Source organism: Orbicella faveolata, unplaced genomic scaffold (assembly GCF_042242905.1).
Source record: "Orbicella faveolata isolate gen_17 unplaced genomic scaffold, um_ofav_v1 contig_25, whole genome shotgun sequence".
Classification (NCBI taxonomy): domain Eukaryota; kingdom Metazoa; phylum Cnidaria; class Anthozoa; order Scleractinia; family Merulinidae; genus Orbicella; species Orbicella faveolata.
The window spans coordinates 27,144,828-27,164,760 of NW_028301553.1; the positions used below are offsets into that span (position 1 = coordinate 27,144,828).

The following is a 19,933-nucleotide window of genomic DNA, read 5'->3' on the forward strand; positions in this document are numbered from 1 at the left end:
ATATGATAAATTAATAATAAAGTCTACATCCACTGAGCTGTGGAGGCACAGTCACAGGCCTCATGGTTAGTATACTCGACCCCAGATTAAGCAGTCCAGGTTCAAGCCCTTGCCGCAGACATTGTGTTGTGTTCTCTGGCAAGACACAGTTTAGTACTAACCATTCTCTCAGTGCCTCCCTCCACCCAGGAGTATCAATGGGTACCAGTAAATTTAATGCTACAAGTACATGTAACCCTGCAATGAACTACTATCCCATCCAGAGGGGAGTAGAAATATTCCTAGTCGCTTCATGCTACAAAAACTGGCATAAGATCCAGCCTGATAGGCCACCCAGACATTACCTCTATATCCACTGAGCCATTAATTAGTTTATATTGCCAGTAACTTACAATTGTCTGCATTTCCTCTGTTGATCAGCCCATTTTTGCCTCAGTTTTGGCACAATATAAGACGCTTGGTTATTTCTTCTCAATGCCCATAAATCCTTGTCTTCTAGAGGTCTTTTGTACCCAGTGTAAATTATCCTGGTATAAAAATCATACGACGCACAAATTTACCAGCTGAACAGTTATAAATAGTTATTTACAACTGTGACTATGTAGAACTGCTGAGTCTTAGAAAACTCTATCCATAGACATGGGAAGTCCACCCGGGTATGAAACAGCACTTACCAGTACTTACCTTAAATGGCCACCATATTGTAAATCAGTATGGCGAAATGTTTTTATTAATGGTTCCTACTTGACTTCACCTTCTTCAACATCATGGTTTATACCTGCCACATACTTGCAGGCTAGGGCTCTTGAACCGAAAAAGCTCTAATTTAATTCTCAAAAAAAGCTGGCAGCCTAGAAGACTACCTTTATAAAGGCCATTTCCACGACATCAACCTAGCTTGGGAGCTATTTTATTTGTTTTATAAATTGAAATATTTTAACTTAGTTAAATCATTATAAGTTCATTCCTTTAAATGTTCATTCATTCCTTTATCCATTCTGTCTAGACTCATCCATTTGTTTGTCCATTCATTAGTATAGTTCATCTGCTTATCCAGTCATTCCTTTGCTCATTTATTCATTGCTCCATTCCTTTGTTTGTCAGCTACATGTAGCTGGTTAGTTCAATCATTATTTCACTTCCCACCTTGTACAGACTTCATTTCTTTATTTTCCCATACTGTTATTTGTCTGTCTGTCCATGGATACATTTGTTGATTTGTTTGTTCATTACTGGTCATTTAATATGTACAGTGTAACATGCTTCTTCATTTTGCACATATTATTTACGAAATTCTCACCAATTAAACCACCAGAATGTAAGCTTTGAGAGAAAATTGGTTCTATCCTCAGGATTTTGCCTCTGCATTGAAAGAAAACAAGAAGATCTGTTAGATCTTATAACCGCGCTTTTAAAATTTAACTGTTTTCTTAGTACTACAGTCGCACCGCAGTGCATATTCCAAAGCAATCTTTGATGATTCATTGATTACTGTAGACATCACAGCACTTGATCAACACAAACTCTATTATCGCACCATCAGTCGTAGCCGTTGTGACATCTCCGATGACGTAATAGTCTTAATCTGGAACTTTCTTCGGGATATGTATGGGCATGAAGATACGAACACTATTACAAACCGCTTTCTTTCTTTAAAGTCACGATTAAATTTAACTGTTTTTTTCCCTTGAGTTAAGGGTTAGCAAAGAAGTCACACGAGTCACATAATTCAAGAATTGCGTTATCTACGGCTATCTTTAGTACGGTGGTTATTTCCCTATCAATGACGTAATCTTCGCACGTTCTGACACGTTCTTTGCTTGGCTTGCAAATATTTAATTTTGCTTCCGATCTATGAACTCGCTGCGATGAAACAGTCAAAGGATTTACTTCATTTGCCTAAAACCGCAAGAAATACTGGCAAAATTACAAATAAATTAATGACCATCGCTTCTGCCGAAATAAACTTGCAAAGTAAACACGATCTTATTTGTCACGTAGCGAAAGTGAAAGCTGCAACGTCAGCGCATTCCATGGCTGACATAATACCTTTTTTCAGCGTATTTATTATTCCCTTTAAATCCAACGCTTTGATAAAAAAAGAAAAGAAAATATATTTTACCCACAAAAAAGAAAACAATATCCGTAAAATTGTCCGTGTATTTATGTTTTAACAGCTTCTGGCGGAAAAACATCACACGTTCCGTGACTCAAAGTTTGCCCGAGCGGAGGTCTGTGTCTGGTCACCGACAAAAAAAAAAATAATAAACCACGGGTAAACCTAGAACCGCGCTCGGCCCATGGCCGCGCGGTTAAAAAACAAGATAAATAGAAAAAACTTGGGATCATTATATTTGTACTAAAGGCATCTGCAGTCGAGTGTTGATCGATATACCCTTGATCAGCCTTCCATCAACACTTGATTGGATCTCAATCAACACTTGATGAACATCTTGATCGATACTCGGTTGACACTAGGTTGACACTTGAACAACATCTCAATTGACACCCGATTGGCGCGAGTGTCAGTTGATATACAGCAAGTGTCAACTGACTCATATGTATCGATCCACACTCAATCATGTGCCTGCAAAATTCAGCGAACTCTAGACTGACTGGGACGTCGATCAAGTGTTAATCAAGTGTCAAGCGATGTGTTGATCCAGTACTAGTCGATTGAGGGTAGATCAAGGGTAGATCAAGGGCATTGATTAAGGGTATCGATCAACACTCAGCAGTGGATGCCTTTAGTACACATGATCAGAACTTCTAATAGAATGATAAGGGCAATGTCTTCAACCACTCAGATATCTGATTTTTATCTAAGCCTTTTGTAAAACATAGGAATATTACAATTTGAATGCTACCTTCTTAGTCCTTGCAACCTATCAAATTGTGCAACTTACACCATTTATTCTATTATGTGTTCACTCTACTAAATCATGTCACTATTTAACACAACAGTACAATCACTCTTAATTGATAACACACATGTATGATAACCACCTGGTTAAATAACAACCTTAACAATGGCTTACCCTTCTCACGGGTTCTTTCTCGTTGATCTCAGGAAATGAAGCCCACCCAACATCATTGAAATTCTCTGGTTGATCTGTGGAGCTGTTTGAACCTTCTTGAATATGCCCTTCCATGAGTACAATTTAAAATCCTTTCCTTTGTTTATTTAAAATCACTGTGACCTGATGAACAAAATTAAAACAAAGCCACATCTTGTGGCCATGGGGCTCTCGACAAAACACTGACTCTCTAATGACCCCCTATAAAATCAACAGGAAAATAAAATATTAAAAAGCCCTGAGGATTAACTATCAATAGGACTGATTCAAGTTCACTAATAAATTTATCTCACATGAAATTTTCAAGATAACCGATGAGTTGCAGATTTCCTATTGATTTTGCAGATTTTTAAGTGTAGGTTTTATTTACCGAAAATCAAGCAAGGAACATGTTGGAATATCATGTATCAAGAATGGTATTTGTGCCCATTACATTTTAGAAAATTAAACATATCAAAAGTAAATAAATGAAGAAATGCTGGCAAGTGAATGTATTCGTGAGTGACCATGGGCAACACGCACATATGATATGTCAAGGGGAAGTCACACATTTCAAGTGCTTTTTCACAATGGAAAAATCGCTACAAATGAGTTAATAACCGACCCTATACGACCACCCAACAAAACAATGTCAACACTCTCAGTACAATCCAGTGAAATAATAAATTACTGAAAAATTGCTTTAACATTAGGAAGATAGGCTCATTCCCAATGAAGCTTGATCCCCTGTTGTTCCTTTGAAGTTGCTCACCATGCCTATACATGTATTTACAGGTATAAAGTGTTGATTAAATTAAACTGAGTTACTTGAGAATTCATGGTCTTGTTTGCCAACCAGATGCATCAAGGAGAACGTTATCCAAAACCACTTTTAAATTTGAATAGTGGCTTGGGGACAATTGGTGAGATACCTAGAACTACAGTACCACGCAAAAACCGACTTCCCAGTGATGTTTATCAGTGTTCATGTCGCTCGCAGTAAATCACAAGTGTGTTCATACTGCCAGCGTTTCTTTGTGTCTTCCATTGCTTTATTTTGCTTTTATTTTTTTTTCTTTATTTTCTTTATTTTCAAATACCACTCTCGATGATTATTATTTCAACTTATTCAAATGCTCAATTTTTTTCGTAAGCAAAACCTTCACTTACAATCAAAGGAGAAGAGAGGTTTGAAAGTCTGCAACTCATCCACCATCCTAGAAATTTCAAGTGAGCTAAATTTATTTGTGAACTTGAATTGGTCTCATTGATAGTTCTGGCCTTTATTAAATTGTATTTTTCCATTGATTTTATAGTGGGTCAGGGGGGGGGCGTCAGTAGGGGGGGTCAGCTGACTGCCTAACCAGGAGTAAGTGTTTTGTTGAAACCCATCTCATGGTCTCCTGTACAGGTCACCAAATCTCCCAGATATAAGGGGCAGTTTTAACCACATATTTGCACACTTATATTTTTGGAGATGTTAGTTATTTGGCGTATTTCGTTATGGTTGAATCGGTGGAACTCAGTTATGTAGTACATGTTGGGAGGTATTAACAACAAGGGAAAATCGGTGATTTCTTTTTTTTTAGGTTTTGATCATCCCACTCGCAAAAAACCATGATGCATACAAAACTCTGCACATGCTGTAAAACAAGCATAGTCACTCAGGTCATTTTTCCAGTAGTGTTATGCATGGCTGCATTCGCATCTTTCATTCTTTCAAAAGCATAGTGCATACTTGTTATACGCCCCAAAGAGAAAACATTATTTCAAATCAACTTATTACTGCACTTAACAGCACCAGATAACTGATAGCTCCGCCTATAAAATTAATATTGACGTGACTTCGCCCATCTGCTACATATGCATGCCGAGAAAGAAACTTCGCACCGGCTAAACCCTAGCTAATTAAAGTTGCATAACTAATGTACAACATGTGCACGTTATTTACTTGCCATTCGACTGCTGAGTACAGATATTTCCCATTATGTTACTGGTGTTATGGAACAAGCAAAGTGTTACAACACACCTAAACCATAAATTCATGACTCGGCAAAAAGCTCGGGTTCTTGTTTACTGTAAGATCGAAGTCTTACGAGTGTACAGAGAAAGTTGATAAACTTACCCAAAATCGAGGCCGTCAAGGATGAAATATCTTATTTATCTCGTATGTTAAAATACTTTCATTAAAAGCAACTGCAAGTTGATGAGGTACATGTGCATCTTTAAACCGAACAGTTTCCGAGCATCGTACTTGTAGAGTGAGAAATCATTCTCACTCAGGCGCCGGTCGCGTGTTGCGACGTCCCACCTGTGTTGTGGTGCAATTTCTCCGTCCCAGACTACTATGAGCACGATCGAAATCCGAAGTTCTCCGGAAGAATTCCGAGCTCCCGGAGCTTAAACGACGAACATAACCGGCTAGACTGAGATCTAGACCAAAATGGCGGCTGTTTTCGGACCCCGGGTTTCGGACGTTATGATATTGTACAGTTTACACCCGTATACTAGCAGAAAATGCCTTTCAGTATGGTATGTAGTGTACGGGAAATCAAGAAACTTCAATGTAATTGATCGGGCGGGCGAAATTTGATGCTAAAAAGGACAACGAGGTCACTGTTTACAAATTTCCGACCTGTTCACGTGCTGGGAATCAATGGGCTTTACCGGCTTTATACATGTACATGTACGAACTCTGGCAAAGATAGATCCTTGCAAAGAATGTTTCCTTTGAACTATGCGAGGTCTTTCCTGTTCCACACATCTGCAATGGCTGCTGTTAACAAAAGGGCTGAAAAGATGGAGAAATCAAGAGAAAAATCAGTACAGCTCTTAGAAAGCTTACGTAAGAAACGTCTCGAAGGCCTTGCTCAGCCTTTGTTGTCACGTCCCGAAAAGATCGTGAAGCAAATAGAAAAGTTAGAGTCCATTAAGAAACTAGTTACGTCTTACTGGGTTGCAGTGAAAAGAAAGCAAGAACTGACTCCGTTGCGTAAAGGTACAATTCTTGAATCTATTGTGAAGTATTTCAACAAAAGCGTCCAAATGAGAGACGGGTTCCTGGGAAAGCCATTGCATTTGCCAAACTCCCATACCAAAATTGAAAGTGGAGATGCCAAAAATATGGCAGATAAGTCTACCAAGATAACCAGTTTTATAAAATCGTCATTCATCTCTTGAAGAAGTGTGGTTTAATTAAAGATGAAAATTTACCGCGCTGAATGTTTTTCCTCATATGTTCACGCAAGCACAAGCTGTTCTTGGATATTTGGATCAGGTCCGGATCGCACATTTTGATCCTGGCTTGTTAAAGTTTGGAACGGCAACATAATTATATTTAACATTTTAAAGTACATTATCCGCACTTATCCGGATATTTTTTAATCCGCAACTTTTTCTTTCTGGATTCAAAACTTTCCCCGCCCACACGTAGCAAAAAATAATAACCGGATTCACTGCCGAATTCACCGGATCCGTGTGGACGGAAGCCGCATCTGGGAAGAAAAAGTTGTGGATTCAAAAATATCTGCATGGATACGTGTGGATGTGGGCCTAAGTTAGAACGTATTTCAAGACACTAAATTCTTAAGAACTTGAGAAAGAAAACAAAAGAACACTCAAGTAATATGACCAGACAAAGTCATTGTGAAATATGTCTCTGCATGTCCGAGCTTTTTGCCGAGTCATGAATTTATGGTTTAGGTGTGTTGTAACACTTTGGCAATATGTCATCTCTTGGTTTCTGTTGAAACTGGTTGAAGCCGATACCGGTGAAACAACACATTTCGCAAGGCTTTTTTCTGTCATTTTTTATTGGTAACACAAGAACAACTTGATGACTGCACAACCCAACCAGAGAATGCGCCATCTCGGTTCTTTATCGGGTAACTAAAATACAAATTACACTGTACTTACAAAAGCCGGATTGGTTCAAAACCAAACACCCGGAACAAACTATACCTTTATACATTTATAAAAAAGTAGTACAGTGAAACCTTTTAAATATGAACACTAAAAGGGGCAGAGATGAGAGTCCGTAAAAAATTAACGTTATGGATGCGGAGGTCGTGGAAGTTTAATTGGAATTCATTTTTGAATGAACTCTAGTTTCTCTGGGACAAAGATATTTGTCCATAGTGCAGATGGGTGCACAGTATGGAGATGCTTGACAGAAGAAATTTTGACCTATTGTTGCTCTTTTGTTTGTTTGTTTGCTTGTTTGCTTGTTGACTGTTTGAACAACTCATAATTATGCCATGCATGTTACTGGAAAGACAAGTTCCATTCTTCTTGGATCAAGTTACGAAACTTTCAAATCTCGACGATCAGGATGGCGATTCCAATTACGTTTTTGCGAAATTAGCCGTTTGAGGAGTGGTAATGACTAAGGGACAGAGTGTTGATTAAAGGAAGTGCAGGCTACGCTGCTGTCCGATATATCGGATACTGGGATCCAAAAGGTTAATTTATGGAGAAAGTGAAACTTTGGATGACCCACACTGTCATCTTTTGCCTCCATCAAGAAGGTAAACACGTGTGGCTCCCGTTGCTTCGCGTTCTTCCGCAAGGTGTTTGTAATGTTTGCAGTCTATCTTACAATAGCGTGTCACAATGCTGCTGTCTCATTACTTATGCCAGTCTTGCATCTTGTGCCAGTTTCTTGAACAGTCCGTCACGACTCAATAAGTTTGCAGGCGAGTCAAACTCAACAATGGAGCCACTATCGAGAACCAAGACCCTGCAGTCAGAACAGAGCAGTTCATTAGTAACCAATTAAGTTTCACAGCCCGTATAATTTGATGCATTATTACCATTATACTTTAACACTTTATTCCACAATACTGTGAATGAAGGGACAGTAAAATGTAATTAGTTTTAGGTTATTTTCCAAAAAACGAGGGCACAATTCGAGATCAAAAACTTAGTGTCTGCGTTCCCCCATCGAATGCCAACATTACCCCCATATAACACCCATTTGAAGTTTCAATCCATGCACCAAGATCATAGTAGCTAAAACGAAAAACACAAAACACAAAACAAACAAAAAAACAAAAGAAAACAAAAAATGAAGCCAGATCACTTCTTTTACAGGTAGGTCTCCATTGCTTAAAATCTTAACATAATCTGGCTTAGCCTCAAATTACACCTGAAATTACACCTCAAAAGGGACCTCCGTGATAATTCACCCCTACCTATCATAATCCATGATAGTGTTGAGCCTGTGCGCAATGGTGAACACTGTGCGGTCAGCGAATTCACGCCGAATCGTTTGCTGAATGAACTCATCCGTTTCCAGGTCCACCGCGGCCGTGGCTTCATCGAGAACCAGGATCTTACTTTTACGGAGCAGCGCGCGTGCTAAACACACCAACTGCCGCTGACCAACACTGCGGAAGAAAGGCTGCATTGAATTGCTTGCAAAAAAGCGGCAACACAAAATATTGGACCTGACCACTGGGCATTTGACTCATTATTAAGGGTGACACGTTGTATGGTATATGTTTACTATTTGTGAATGAGTGGATGAAGAATGGGTCGTTAGGACGGAGATGGGAAGTGGAAAGGAAGAAAAGTGCTTAAGGTAGAAAGTATGCCCGTTGTGGGGAAGGATAATGCGTACAAAAATAAGACAAAGTACATATAGAGAAAAGAGGACCAAAATAAAGTACCTATAATCACATAATGGTCTTATATAACAACACAAAAACAAATCCAATTCGAGGCCGATCTCAGTTCCCATTACTGCACTATTGAAACGAAATCTCACACCAAGCAGAGACAGCCACAAAAAAATCATGACTAAAGCAATGTCTATAATTAAATTTTCTTCCTTGGTATTTAGGGTGTTTATGATGACTATTAACAAAGAAAAACGAAACAAAAAAAAAAAAGAAAAAGAAAAGACAAGTGCCTCAGTTTTCTACAGCCCTGCTAAAGGCTCTGTTCTAGGTTACCGAGGCAAATCTTTAACTCACAAAAGAACGAGAAACTGCTAAACCTCCACGAAAACCACAGTGTGTGTGTTTTTTCCTCCTCTTTTTGAAGAAATTACCTTAAATTTTCTCCTCCTTCTGCTATTATGTACTGCAGTCCTTCGTTCAGCCCTGAAACAAAGTTCTTCAAGTGGCTCACATCCAATGCCTGCCACAGTTCTTCATCAGTGTGTTTATTAAATGGGTCCAGGTTTAGCCGAAGGTTTCCAGAAAACAGTACGGGGTCCTGTAGGAAGAAGGTTTGGAAATCACTAAGGCTATGCCGAATATAACATTATCACTCGCAGAGTGGGTACAGTTGATGAACTCTTCAATTAAGACAATAAATAAAACTTGTTGCCAGGGACAAGGTCAGGAGAGTCAGAACGACTACCAATTAACAAAAGACCACAGAAAAACAGGCAGCCTGCTTCACACTATTTGGCCACTTAAAAAAATGAAGTCCTCGCAGGAAAGAAACCGGTTTTAGGTTCTCTATTGTTTGTTGTTGTTGTTTGTTTGTTTGTTTCTTTTGGACTAATTTTCTTGCTTTGTGTTGGCGCTGTTTGAGTACATGTCACATCTATTGCATTTGAAATGCACTGACAACACCATGTTTATGCGATATTATTAAAGGATGACTTTATTTGCTCTGCGTCACGCCAAAGCTGTAGGAATCCGTGACCGTATATTCTGCAATCCAATGGTGGCACTTTGAACACGAAACAAAAGTAGTAAACAAAAGTGGACTAATCTAGAATGAGCACGTTGTACGTGCAGGGCTCGAAATTGCGACTCACTGGTCGCCAATGCGACCAAAAATTGAGCACTGGTGACTAAATTTTCAGAACTGGTCGCCAGCTGGCGACTCGCGATTTGTACGATAAGTAAAGATGACCACAACACAACTTTTGTTTTTAAATCTTTAGATAGGGAAATTATTCGGATCTGGTAGCTAGTAAACAATTCACCTTTCCGTCCCCACTTCCGTCATATTATTTTAGCGGCCTCTTCCAAAACTGGGATCGCGGGCACACTACAACACCGTGCGCTTTTCAGTTGACGCGAGAACAATGGCGGCATATGTGATCAGTTGTGTAGGAGCCTAGACCAAGCACAGTGTTGTTTATCAGCGGCGAAAGGCGACGAAAATAAAGAACTGCGTTTTGAAGAAATACGAAAGGATCGTGTTTGTGTCATTACGAAAACCACGGACGTAAAAGTTTTTGTGCTTCGCTCCATTTAAAATAACTTAGACGAAAACCATCACCTGCGAACCAGAGACATCAGGGAACTTAAGCACGCACGTTTTTGAGACGCGGACGGTAACCGGAAGTGAGCTTTTTTCACTTTAAACTTGTCCTCACACAACCATATTCACATTGCTAAGTATCTTTTCTTCATTAGAGATGAGTAGTATAAAAATCTGGGGGACAATACGGTCCAAGCATGCGAAATCTTCTCTTCCGGTTGCCGTCCGCCTCTCAAAAACGCGCGTGCTTAAGCTCCCTATAATCTGAGAACAACGGTAGCTTTATAACAGTTTATAAGTCTTACTCGTGCTGTTTTCAAAAGTTTTAGCTCTTCATTTGTGACTTTCTTGCATGCAAAGTAACGTACAAAATCATGTTAGTGTTCTCATGTGAGTTATATATAAAATAAGTTGGCGACCAAAATTTATGATCTGGCGACCAAATTTTTCCCGTTAGTGGCCAGCTGGCTCCCGAACGAAAAAGTTAATTTCGAGCCCTGACGTGCCTACACAAAGCAACAATCCCTTACTTGTGGAATAATAGTGAGGCGTGACCGAAGATCCTGAAGTCCAATGGTGGCGATATCAACACCATCAATGATAATCCGTCCACCAGCTCTCTCAAGAATACGAAACAAGGCCAAAGCTAACGACGATTTACCAGCTCCTGTACGACCTACAATGCCGATCTGTCGGGAAGAGAACAATAGAAGGGAATTTGAAAACAGAGGTTTCACTCTGAAAACACATGCAATGTTTTCCGTCCACACTACGCCGGAGGAATTTGAAAATGCAACAATAACCGGTCATTTTGGATTTAAGTTTGAGTAAAACTCGGGCAGAAAAATATCATGATGATCAAAAGTCATCGTTTTCAAAATGTTTTCCCTCTACACTAAAAGGCAAAGCAGACGTTTTCAAATTTCCCCGGTTTGAAGACCGTGTTCGAAAAGCTCCGTTTTCGTGACGGATTAGTGTGGACGGTAAGCCTAGCCGGAGCAATAAAGCTCCGTTTTCAAGAATTGTTCCGTTAGAACAAGGTGTAATTCATTTCTGCCTTCTGAAGTTTAATTACATAGTTCTCATCAATGTACCTTTTCTCCTGGTCTTATATCACAGGTGATCTGTTTCAGTGCAAGAGGTAATCCTTCTCTGTATTTCAGATCAAACTCTTCCATTACAATTTTCCCTGAGTAAGGCCACTCATCTGGAGGGCGACGGTTCGGAATGATCCAGTCAGCCTATAAATTGGGATTGCAAATGGTGTTATCAGTATCTTTTCTTTTTGAATGATCTTTCAATATTTGAGAAAGTATTACTAAAAGGACTTGAAAAATCCAAAGAAACAACAAACACGATCGTATGTAACGAAGAAAAACAACATTAACAGCTTTTCGTGGGAAAACAGACTGAAGTGTTTGTTTCAAAAGATTCTATAGTATCACATTGTATAGTAATTCCGTGTCTGCGATCTATCTTGTAAAAAGCTGTTCTAATGGGTCACTATACACCATGTGATTGGTGAAGATCGTCATGTCATGCCATGCCATTTCTAGTCATCTTATTTTATGTCACGTAATCTCAAGTCGTGTCTCTTCATGTCATGTCGTGCCACATAATAAGATGTCATGTCACGTCCTGATGTTTAGCATGATTCAGTGGTGATAAATAATTTGCATTAAAATAAAATGAGTAAGATTTGATTTGAAAATCCTTCAATGTTTTTTTTTCGTTAATTATATTTCTCCAGATAAGCATACACCGATCCAAGCCAAGGAATTCTAGGGTATAGTTAGATAGCTTCTAAGTACATTGTGAAACGCAGTTACAAGAAGTCTCTTTTATTCTAGTTTATTGTTTACCTCAGTGGCTGTTTCTGAATATTCCTTCACCCTTTCGACAGAAACAAGATGAGTCTCTAACTCACTTGTCATGCGAACCAACCAGTTGAGTGTATCTGTAATCTAAAGAACATAACAGAGTGTTAGGTATCTGGTACTCACTCGCTCAAATCAGGCTTAAATGATAACTACAATTAAATTTCTGCAAGTTAACACTGCAGGAAGAAAATGATACGTATTTCGTAACTGTCCCGCATTAGAATACGTTGAACACAAAGTCCATAGTTTGGTCCGCAAGTGTTTTCTAATGGTGCAGCATATAGAGCATGTAAAGTCCTTTACAAGCAAACTTAAAGCAGAGTAAGGTCGACTGAACTAATAGATGACAAGTTCTAATAAACAAATTCCCAAGGAGTAGGTTCGGAGTCCATGTCCCTTTTAGTCAAATGATTTTAATGCAACCAATCAGAAATGACGCTGCGCCATGCAGGCGTTTACAAGAGCACGCATCGATGGCGTGTTTTCAGGCAGTTCATTTTTCCAGGCTCCGCGCTCACCTTCGCGTTTCGCGCTCGTGTATTGCAAACAGCATTCTGCCGCTCTATATCACCTGTACCTTCTATCAATCAAACCATCTACTCTACAAGCTAACAAAAATGGCAATAAAAACATAACTTCCCTTCTAAAGATCAAGCAATAGCCAGGCTTCACTCTGCACTCACCTCTAATGAATACGTCAATGACATGCCCACAAGTCCACTAATAATTTTGTCCCTGCTTATCACAGCAAACATCCCAGCGAAGAATATCAGGCAGTTTCCAAGGAATTCAAGACGAACTGCGAGCCACCTATGAAAAGCAATTAGGGAAGTGGTCAAAACTATTATACATGTAATGGACCCACTAGAATAACTTGAGACTACTGTCTCTTTCTATAGCCCCTTCCCCTTATCCAGATACCAATGGTTTTAATAAAAATGTTTTTGCAACGTTTGTCCTTCATTTCCCAGAATTTTCCACTGTGCAAATCAGAAAATGGCAGTTATCATTGGTAGGACTCGTCCATACCACCACGCAAGAATTTGAAAACAGAGGTTTCACTCTGAAAACGCATCAAATGTTTTCCCTCCACACTACGCCGGAGGAATTTGAAAACGCAACAATCACCGGTCATTTTGGATTTGTGTTTGTGTAAAACTCGAGCAGGGAAATCATATCATTATCGTAACGTCATCGTTTACGAAACGCTTCGTTTTCAAAATGTTTTCCGTCCACGCTAAAACGCAAAATCGGCGTTTTCAAATTCCTCCAGTTTGAAGAGCATTTTCGAAAAGTTCCGTTTTCGTGACGGATTAGTGTGGACGGTAGGCCTAACCGGAGAAACAAATCTGCGTTTTCAAATTTCTCCCGCGTAGTGTGGACGGACCTTAGTTGCTTGGACAAAATGTACTTTTCCTTACCTATTAGAGGATATAGTGGAGTAGTATGCCACTTGATTCTCGTCTGTCCTGTAGTAATTATCCCGGATGAAGCGCTGCTGTTGTGAATATGCTCGGATGGTGCTAACACCGTTGATCGTTTCTAGGAAATGACTGTAGATTGGTGATCGGCTCACGGACTCGATCCTTTTCAACTGACGTGACGTTGCCACATAAACTCTCTGTGGGAAGATGGGGGAAAGGTTTTAATGGTTTTCTGTTATTTTCCGTTGATCATAAAAAGGCTTTTCCCTAACCTAAAGAACATTTTTTTTTAATATCCAGATGCCGTTTTCCTGACATGTGGAGACCCTGAAACTAGTTGCACAACAATCAAACACAGTACAGTGTAAATCCTTCCCATTTCAAACTCAAATTACTTTCTCTTTAATACACTTTTCAGTCATTTAGTCATGATGATAGATGCAAATGCAGCCATAACACTACTGGAAAAAAGACCAAAAAAATTTCAGGCTTTGAACGGGATTCGAACCCACGACCTTTACGATACCAGTGCAATGCTCTCCCAACTGAGCCTCCAAAGCCGCATGAGAGCAGTCGTGTGTGGATTGGCCCTTAACGTTCAGTGGACGTAATACTCAGTTAAAGTATGTAAATTCCATTGTTTTAATAGATGTCCAACAGTAGCAATTAAATGTAGACATGACGGTCATTTAGTGTTTAACAATTTTCCACGAGCGCGCCTTGGACATGAGATGGTAGATAGCCAACGAAGCGCGTACCACCGAGTTGGCTATACACAGTATAGTCATCTCATATCCCACAAGGGCGAGTGGAATAATTGTGTCCTTAAAAACGCCCCCAAAGTATACAAAACTAGATTAAAATAAAAATAAAAACGCCCTCAAAAATCACGCGTACTCTTACCACATTTGTAGAGCATGGTACGATGGCTCATATACCATGATGGCCAAGCCAATCAAAACTCTTGAATTACATTGAATTGTCTTTAATAATAGCGGAGCCCCATACTCATATCGAAAAGAAAAGGAAACCCATGAGTTGAGTATTGCTCGTGGGCGCGTACGCACGACGGCGACGGTGACGGCGACGGCGACAGAGTCGCGCAACATGGCGGCCAAACTCTAAATAATAGGCTGGCAGAGACCTGTAGCCTTGGTTTACCGTGTACTTCTGATATTGGACAACCATGTTATCATCAATTGACACCTGTCAAAACAAGGTATCCGCTGACCAGTATCACGTGACCATATCGCGGGCTCATGTTTACAGCTCATTGAGGTCACGTATTTTTTTGAAGTTGACCGCTGATCAAGTGCTGGTTTTCGATTGGATCGCGGGCTCACGCCTGGTTGACTTGTTGAAAACAGGGCAGGATTGTTCGGAAGCCGGTTAACACAAACCCAGGATTAAAAGTTAACCGAATTATAACTTTTTCTTCTATACAAATGTTTTATGCTGCTTTGTTTTGTGTATATGGCGATTACTAAAACTCAAAACAGAAGGCCAAACAATATACAGAAAACCTCACCGCAAAGTTGGAAAACCCAAATTAAAATTCTATCTTTTCCTGGTTAGCTTAATCTGGCTCAGAACAACCCGGCCCAGGAGCTACGCTTTTAGGCTGGCCTAAATCTATATATTATGTATTACACAGTAGACTTTCGCTATTTCGAACTCGGTTATGTCGAACCCGCACGACTCTCCCTTACATGTAAACACACTTTGCAAGCATTTACTATCGGCGACAGAACTCGGCTTGCTCTTATTCCGAACACTTTTTGCTACCCTTGAGAGCTCGAAATAGCGAGATTCAACTGTAAAAAGACCCGAATTTCTTTAATTAAACACCTCCTGTAGTTGTCTCACTAACCTGAATATAAAGATAAAGTACTCCCAGAACAGGTATCACCACCAAAAACAACGGAGTGGCGTAACTTATGGCAACAATATTCCCGATGACATCGATGATACACCAGAGGAAATTCGTTATGCATCGGGGTATAGTGTCATCTACAATGTACAAGTCCTTGGAGAACCTGTTTACAATTCTTCCTAGTGGAGTAGTATCGAAAAAGCTCATTGGCGAATGCATTATGTTGACCAAGAGGCGATGATGTAGTCTACGTGAAGCGACTATTGATCCCAATGTGGTACAGATGGAGAGAAGAAAGGAGAACACTCCTTGGCCCAGTGCGATGCCACCGTAAATTCCGATGTACATGTCTCGCTGTTTGTCTGTAGTAACATTTGCTGAGCTCCAGTAGGCAAGCCACACTCCAGTGGCTACTGTGCAAGATTCCATTAGGATTAGGAAGATTATGGTGAAGACTGTAGCGCAGAGACCGACCGACTTGATGTACGAAAGAAGCACAGAGAATTTGACCTGAAACAAGCAAAAACTCATTCATTTGGTCATTTCTAGTACATTTTAACTGCAGCTATTCGTTATAAGATTAGAGAGGAACAAAACCCACATCAAGAGGCAAATTAAATTGCAGTAACAAAATATTCCAATACGATCATCACATGAGGCTTACAAAACGTCACTAGATTGTTCATTGTAAAACTTTGCAACAAATGCAAGCACAGGAAAGGTGGGGCAAAAACCAAATGCAAAATCGTTTTTCTTTAAGATGCATTGACCAAAGGAGACATGGATGCTTGTTCGAATTGGCTATCCCAAATTTTGCAGGTATTTTTATGTGAGCAAAATTTTTCTTCTACAGCCAGTGTAATCTAACTAAATATTAGTCTCTTATTGAGAGCAAGGTACATTGGCCCGAGGTCGTGTCAGTACGGACAAGTAGGTACTTCATATATGATACCTTATAATGTACTGTTATACATACTCATCTTAATGTCTAGCTTCTAATGCAATTCTAATTGCTTCGGGAAATTGGAGGAAAGACGGTTCCTCTAGCCAATCTGTAAGTCGTGATAGTTTGGTTCCTCTTGTGAGTGCGTCAGCGGGATTACTCTTCGACCTTATGTAGAAGAAGTCATCAACTCCGACAGTTTCTTGTATCTCTGCTGTAGTCCAAGTAGCTCAAGTAGTCCAAGAACCTCAAGTAGTTCAAGAACCTTAAGTAGCCCAAGAGCCCCAAGTAGCTTAAGTAACTCAACTTGTCCAAATAGCTCAAGTAGCTCAAGAACATCAAGAAGCCACAGAACCTCAAGTAGCCAGAAAACGTCAAGTGGTTCAAGACCCTCAAGTAGCCCAAGTACCTCAAGAAGCCAAAGAACCTCAAGTAGTCCAAGTACGTTAAGTAGTCCAAGAACCTCAAGTAGTAAAGGCATTAGAAGGTACAAGAGAGTAAGATGAATATACAATTATATCGGTACATTATAAGGTATCATACATGAAGTACCTACCGTACGGACCGAGCGCAGCAAGGTCAGTACAAAAATGATCGTGGGCCAACATTCCCCAGTACGGCTCGAGCAAGGTAAGTTAGGCACTAGAATCAAATATACGGCTTATCCCAACCAAGAAATAACCAATCTTAAATCAGAATGCTCGGATTTTTCTCAAGACTACTTTGCCAAATAATGGTAATTGGTAAGAAATAAACTAACAAATCAACCTCCATTTCGGTGCTCTTACCCTTCCAGTCTCTGCCCGCTCTTCTTCAATCATCTTTCCTGTTTCACTTGCATCATCCGTCTCAAAATCCTTTACATCCTTTTTAACCTCTTCAGTATCAGCAGGAGGGTTTGACTTAGAGTTGTCTTGCGCAGAAGACAGAGCAGTCTCTCCTAGACAGACAATTGGAAATGAAGCTGATGCTAATAAAAAACAGTTCTAAAACGTAGCTAATTCATAGACTGGTGTGCTACATGATTTCTGAAATTTTAACTAGGAAAATTTCAATCCTTGGAATGGGGGCAATCATAGAACGCAATATTAGACGCAGAATACAACAGGACTCGTTCATCGTTTTGAAAGTATTCTTCCGATGTTGAGAAAGAAAAAACTTCAAAAGAGGTTACTTATACAACAAGTCATGGGAAAGACCTGCCTAAATCAAATTTCTTCTCGTTCTGGACAATTGGACAGATGTTTAGGGGCACGTTATGACATGTTATCACAATATAGCATTTATCAACAAATACATATGCGTAAACCTATTGATGTGTTATATTCTGATGTCATGTAATAAGTTGTACTAAGACCTCTGTCCGATTGTCCACGAGGAAAAGCCAAAATTGATTTGGACAAATCTTTCCCATGTCTTGTCCAAAGAACAAACCCTTTTTTCTGGTGCCTATAATATTCGGGCTGGTGTATATATAACAGCTTTTTCTCCGTACAACATGCTTTTTTTGGCTCACTGAACGTGAGTGAATTTTTTTTCCGGCAGTGTTCGTACTGCACATGATTTTTTCAAGTTGGTACACGTAAGCTTTCAGGACATTTTATTTCGAAATCACCCACCCCTCCCTCAAAAGTCAAATGTTCAACTCCTTGTATCCAGTCTAGCAGTGCACGTTACCTGGTGTGTTTGATGAATGGTTTTCTGAGGCGTAAGTTTGAAGAAATTCAGCAAAGGCTCCCGAGTTGGCCAACAACTCCGAGTAGGTCCCACACTGGAGAGAATATGACAAGTATTAGAGAACACGCGGCAAAAGTTCATGCTAGCCAGTAGAGTCGATAAGTGTTTCATCACGGCTCATATCAGAAGATGCTTTTTGAATCAATGCCAAGACAAGATAAACACCCTAGTATTAACATGAAAATCTTTGCCGATTAACTGACAAAGAATACTGAAATAACACTTGTCCTCTGCACAGTAGATCTGGGTTAAAAAGGAAGCGGAAACTAATAATAGCGCGGAACTTTTCCTTGTAATTTCTAAAGGCTATTCTTTTGAAAGAAAAAGTCCAACTTATTTTTTTTATGACCATAGTTAAGACACAAAACAAACCTCGGAAATTCTTCCGTCTTTCAGCACAATAATTTGATCCATTTGGGGCAGAAAATGAATACCATGAGTGACAAGCAGACGAGTCTACAAGGAAATAAAAATACAGTCGAAAAATACAGTCGACCACCCAAAATGTCAAGCCAAGGTGGTCGCTTACGGGAGGTAGCCGCTTATGAGAGCTAAGACCATATTGGGTGAAAAATTTGCCTCATTAGCATATGTTACTGCAGAGACTTACCCAATGTTTTCAATGTTTTATTGATGTGAAAAGTCAATTTCGAGAAACAATACTGATGGTGATGGTGAATTTTAAGCTCGGTAATGAAATTCACCATCTTTATTAACTTATCACTACTCACGATGACTTCGATAGCGTTGATCCTAGCAGTATGCAGGACACCTGTCATATATGAACTCAGTTAAAAGACTTTGCTCTCCATGAGTTCTCGTAGCTCAGTGGACAGAGCGCCCGCCTGGTGTTCGGGAGGTCATGGGTTCGATTCCTGTCGGGGACTCAGAATTTTTCTTTGTCCCACGCTTGTGTCATATTGATTAATTTATCTTCACATTTCATTACCGAGCTTAAAATTCCCCATCTTTATTAACTTAATACTGTGCTTGCCATTAAGAAATATCAGTCTCTTGTACTATCGAGTATTGCGTTAATGTTTCAACACCTTATTATCCAATTTTGGCTCTATTATTTGTCAAGTGGTCGCGTACAGGAGGTTGAAAACAAAAGAATTTTTCAAACTTTTGGCTCTAAAAGTGGTCGCGGACGCTTACGAGAGGTGGTCGCTTACAAGAGGTCCCAAAGATAGTGATTTGACTAGGAAACGTTTGGTATTTTGGAAAACTGGTCACCGAGGAGAGGTGGTCGCTTACGAGAGGTGGTCGCAACTGGACGTTCGACTGTACAAGAGATTATCAAGAGAATTTGCTACCTATTTTTTCAGTTAAAAACCGCGTTAGGAACTGGCTTAGGAAAGTAAATTTCTTTAAATACTACTTAATGAGTCCGTAAGAGGGTTCACCCTCTTAGCCCATGGTTCACCCTCTAAGCCCATCTACGCTCTACTCTCTATGTTCAACCAGCTACTCTCTTCGATCTACGCTCTACCATCTACCATCTACCCTCAAGCCCATCTACGCTCTACTCTCTACGTTCTACCAGCAACTCTCTTCGATCTACGCTCTGCGATCCACGATCTATCCTCCAAGCCCATCTGCTTGGAAGGTTATTGGAATTTTTTAATTTTTTTTTTTAAATTTCTTAATTTATTCAACGAAGACTAGTGAGCGTTAAATCCCACCTTCAGAGTAAAACAAAGGACTATGGATGATTGTGTGTCGGTGTTTGACATTACTGTTCAACTCAATGCAGGCTTAAAAATCGGTGTACATAAAAGATCTGCACAGCTATC

The 19,933-nt window shown here is 39.8% G+C and overlaps 2 protein-coding genes across 3 annotated transcripts in view; both read right to left on the reverse strand.

Annotated features, from left to right (window-relative positions):
* Window positions 1–5,421, reverse strand: part of LOC110043671 (multidrug resistance-associated protein 1-like) — a 28,445-nt gene extending 23,024 nt beyond the window's left edge. Inside the window, exons 1-4 of one of the 2 annotated variants that reach the window (XM_089294838.1) lie at window positions 5,182–5,421; window positions 3,039–3,200; window positions 1,301–1,362; window positions 393–527 (exon numbers count right to left, since the gene is read on the reverse strand). In XM_089294838.1, the coding sequence (XP_089150964.1) occupies window positions 393–527; window positions 1,301–1,362; window positions 3,039–3,152 (311 nt within the window). In that variant the 5' untranslated portion in view covers window positions 3,153–3,200; window positions 5,182–5,421. Of the gene's footprint in view, window positions 1–392; window positions 528–1,300; window positions 1,363–3,038; window positions 3,794–5,181 lie in introns of those variants that run through there. The other variant, XM_089294839.1, reaches the window with a different exon arrangement.
* Window positions 5,422–6,399: 978 nt separating this feature from the next.
* LOC149109709 (multidrug resistance-associated protein 1-like) overlaps window positions 6,400–19,933 on the reverse strand; it is a 28,639-nt gene continuing 15,105 nt past the window's right edge. Inside the window, exons 16-27 of the mRNA XM_089294837.1 lie at window positions 18,510–18,593; window positions 18,078–18,171; window positions 17,189–17,340; window positions 15,455–15,967; window positions 13,582–13,781; window positions 12,844–12,970; window positions 12,143–12,244; window positions 11,375–11,521; window positions 10,811–10,969; window positions 9,109–9,275; window positions 8,249–8,443; window positions 6,400–7,794 (exon numbers count right to left, since the gene is read on the reverse strand). Of these exons, the coding sequence (XP_089150963.1) occupies window positions 7,686–7,794; window positions 8,249–8,443; window positions 9,109–9,275; window positions 10,811–10,969; window positions 11,375–11,521; window positions 12,143–12,244; window positions 12,844–12,970; window positions 13,582–13,781; window positions 15,455–15,967; window positions 17,189–17,340; window positions 18,078–18,171; window positions 18,510–18,593 (2,049 nt within the window). The 3' untranslated portion in view covers window positions 6,400–7,685. The remainder of the gene's footprint in view (window positions 7,795–8,248; window positions 8,444–9,108; window positions 9,276–10,810; window positions 10,970–11,374; window positions 11,522–12,142; window positions 12,245–12,843; window positions 12,971–13,581; window positions 13,782–15,454; window positions 15,968–17,188; window positions 17,341–18,077; window positions 18,172–18,509; window positions 18,594–19,933) is intronic.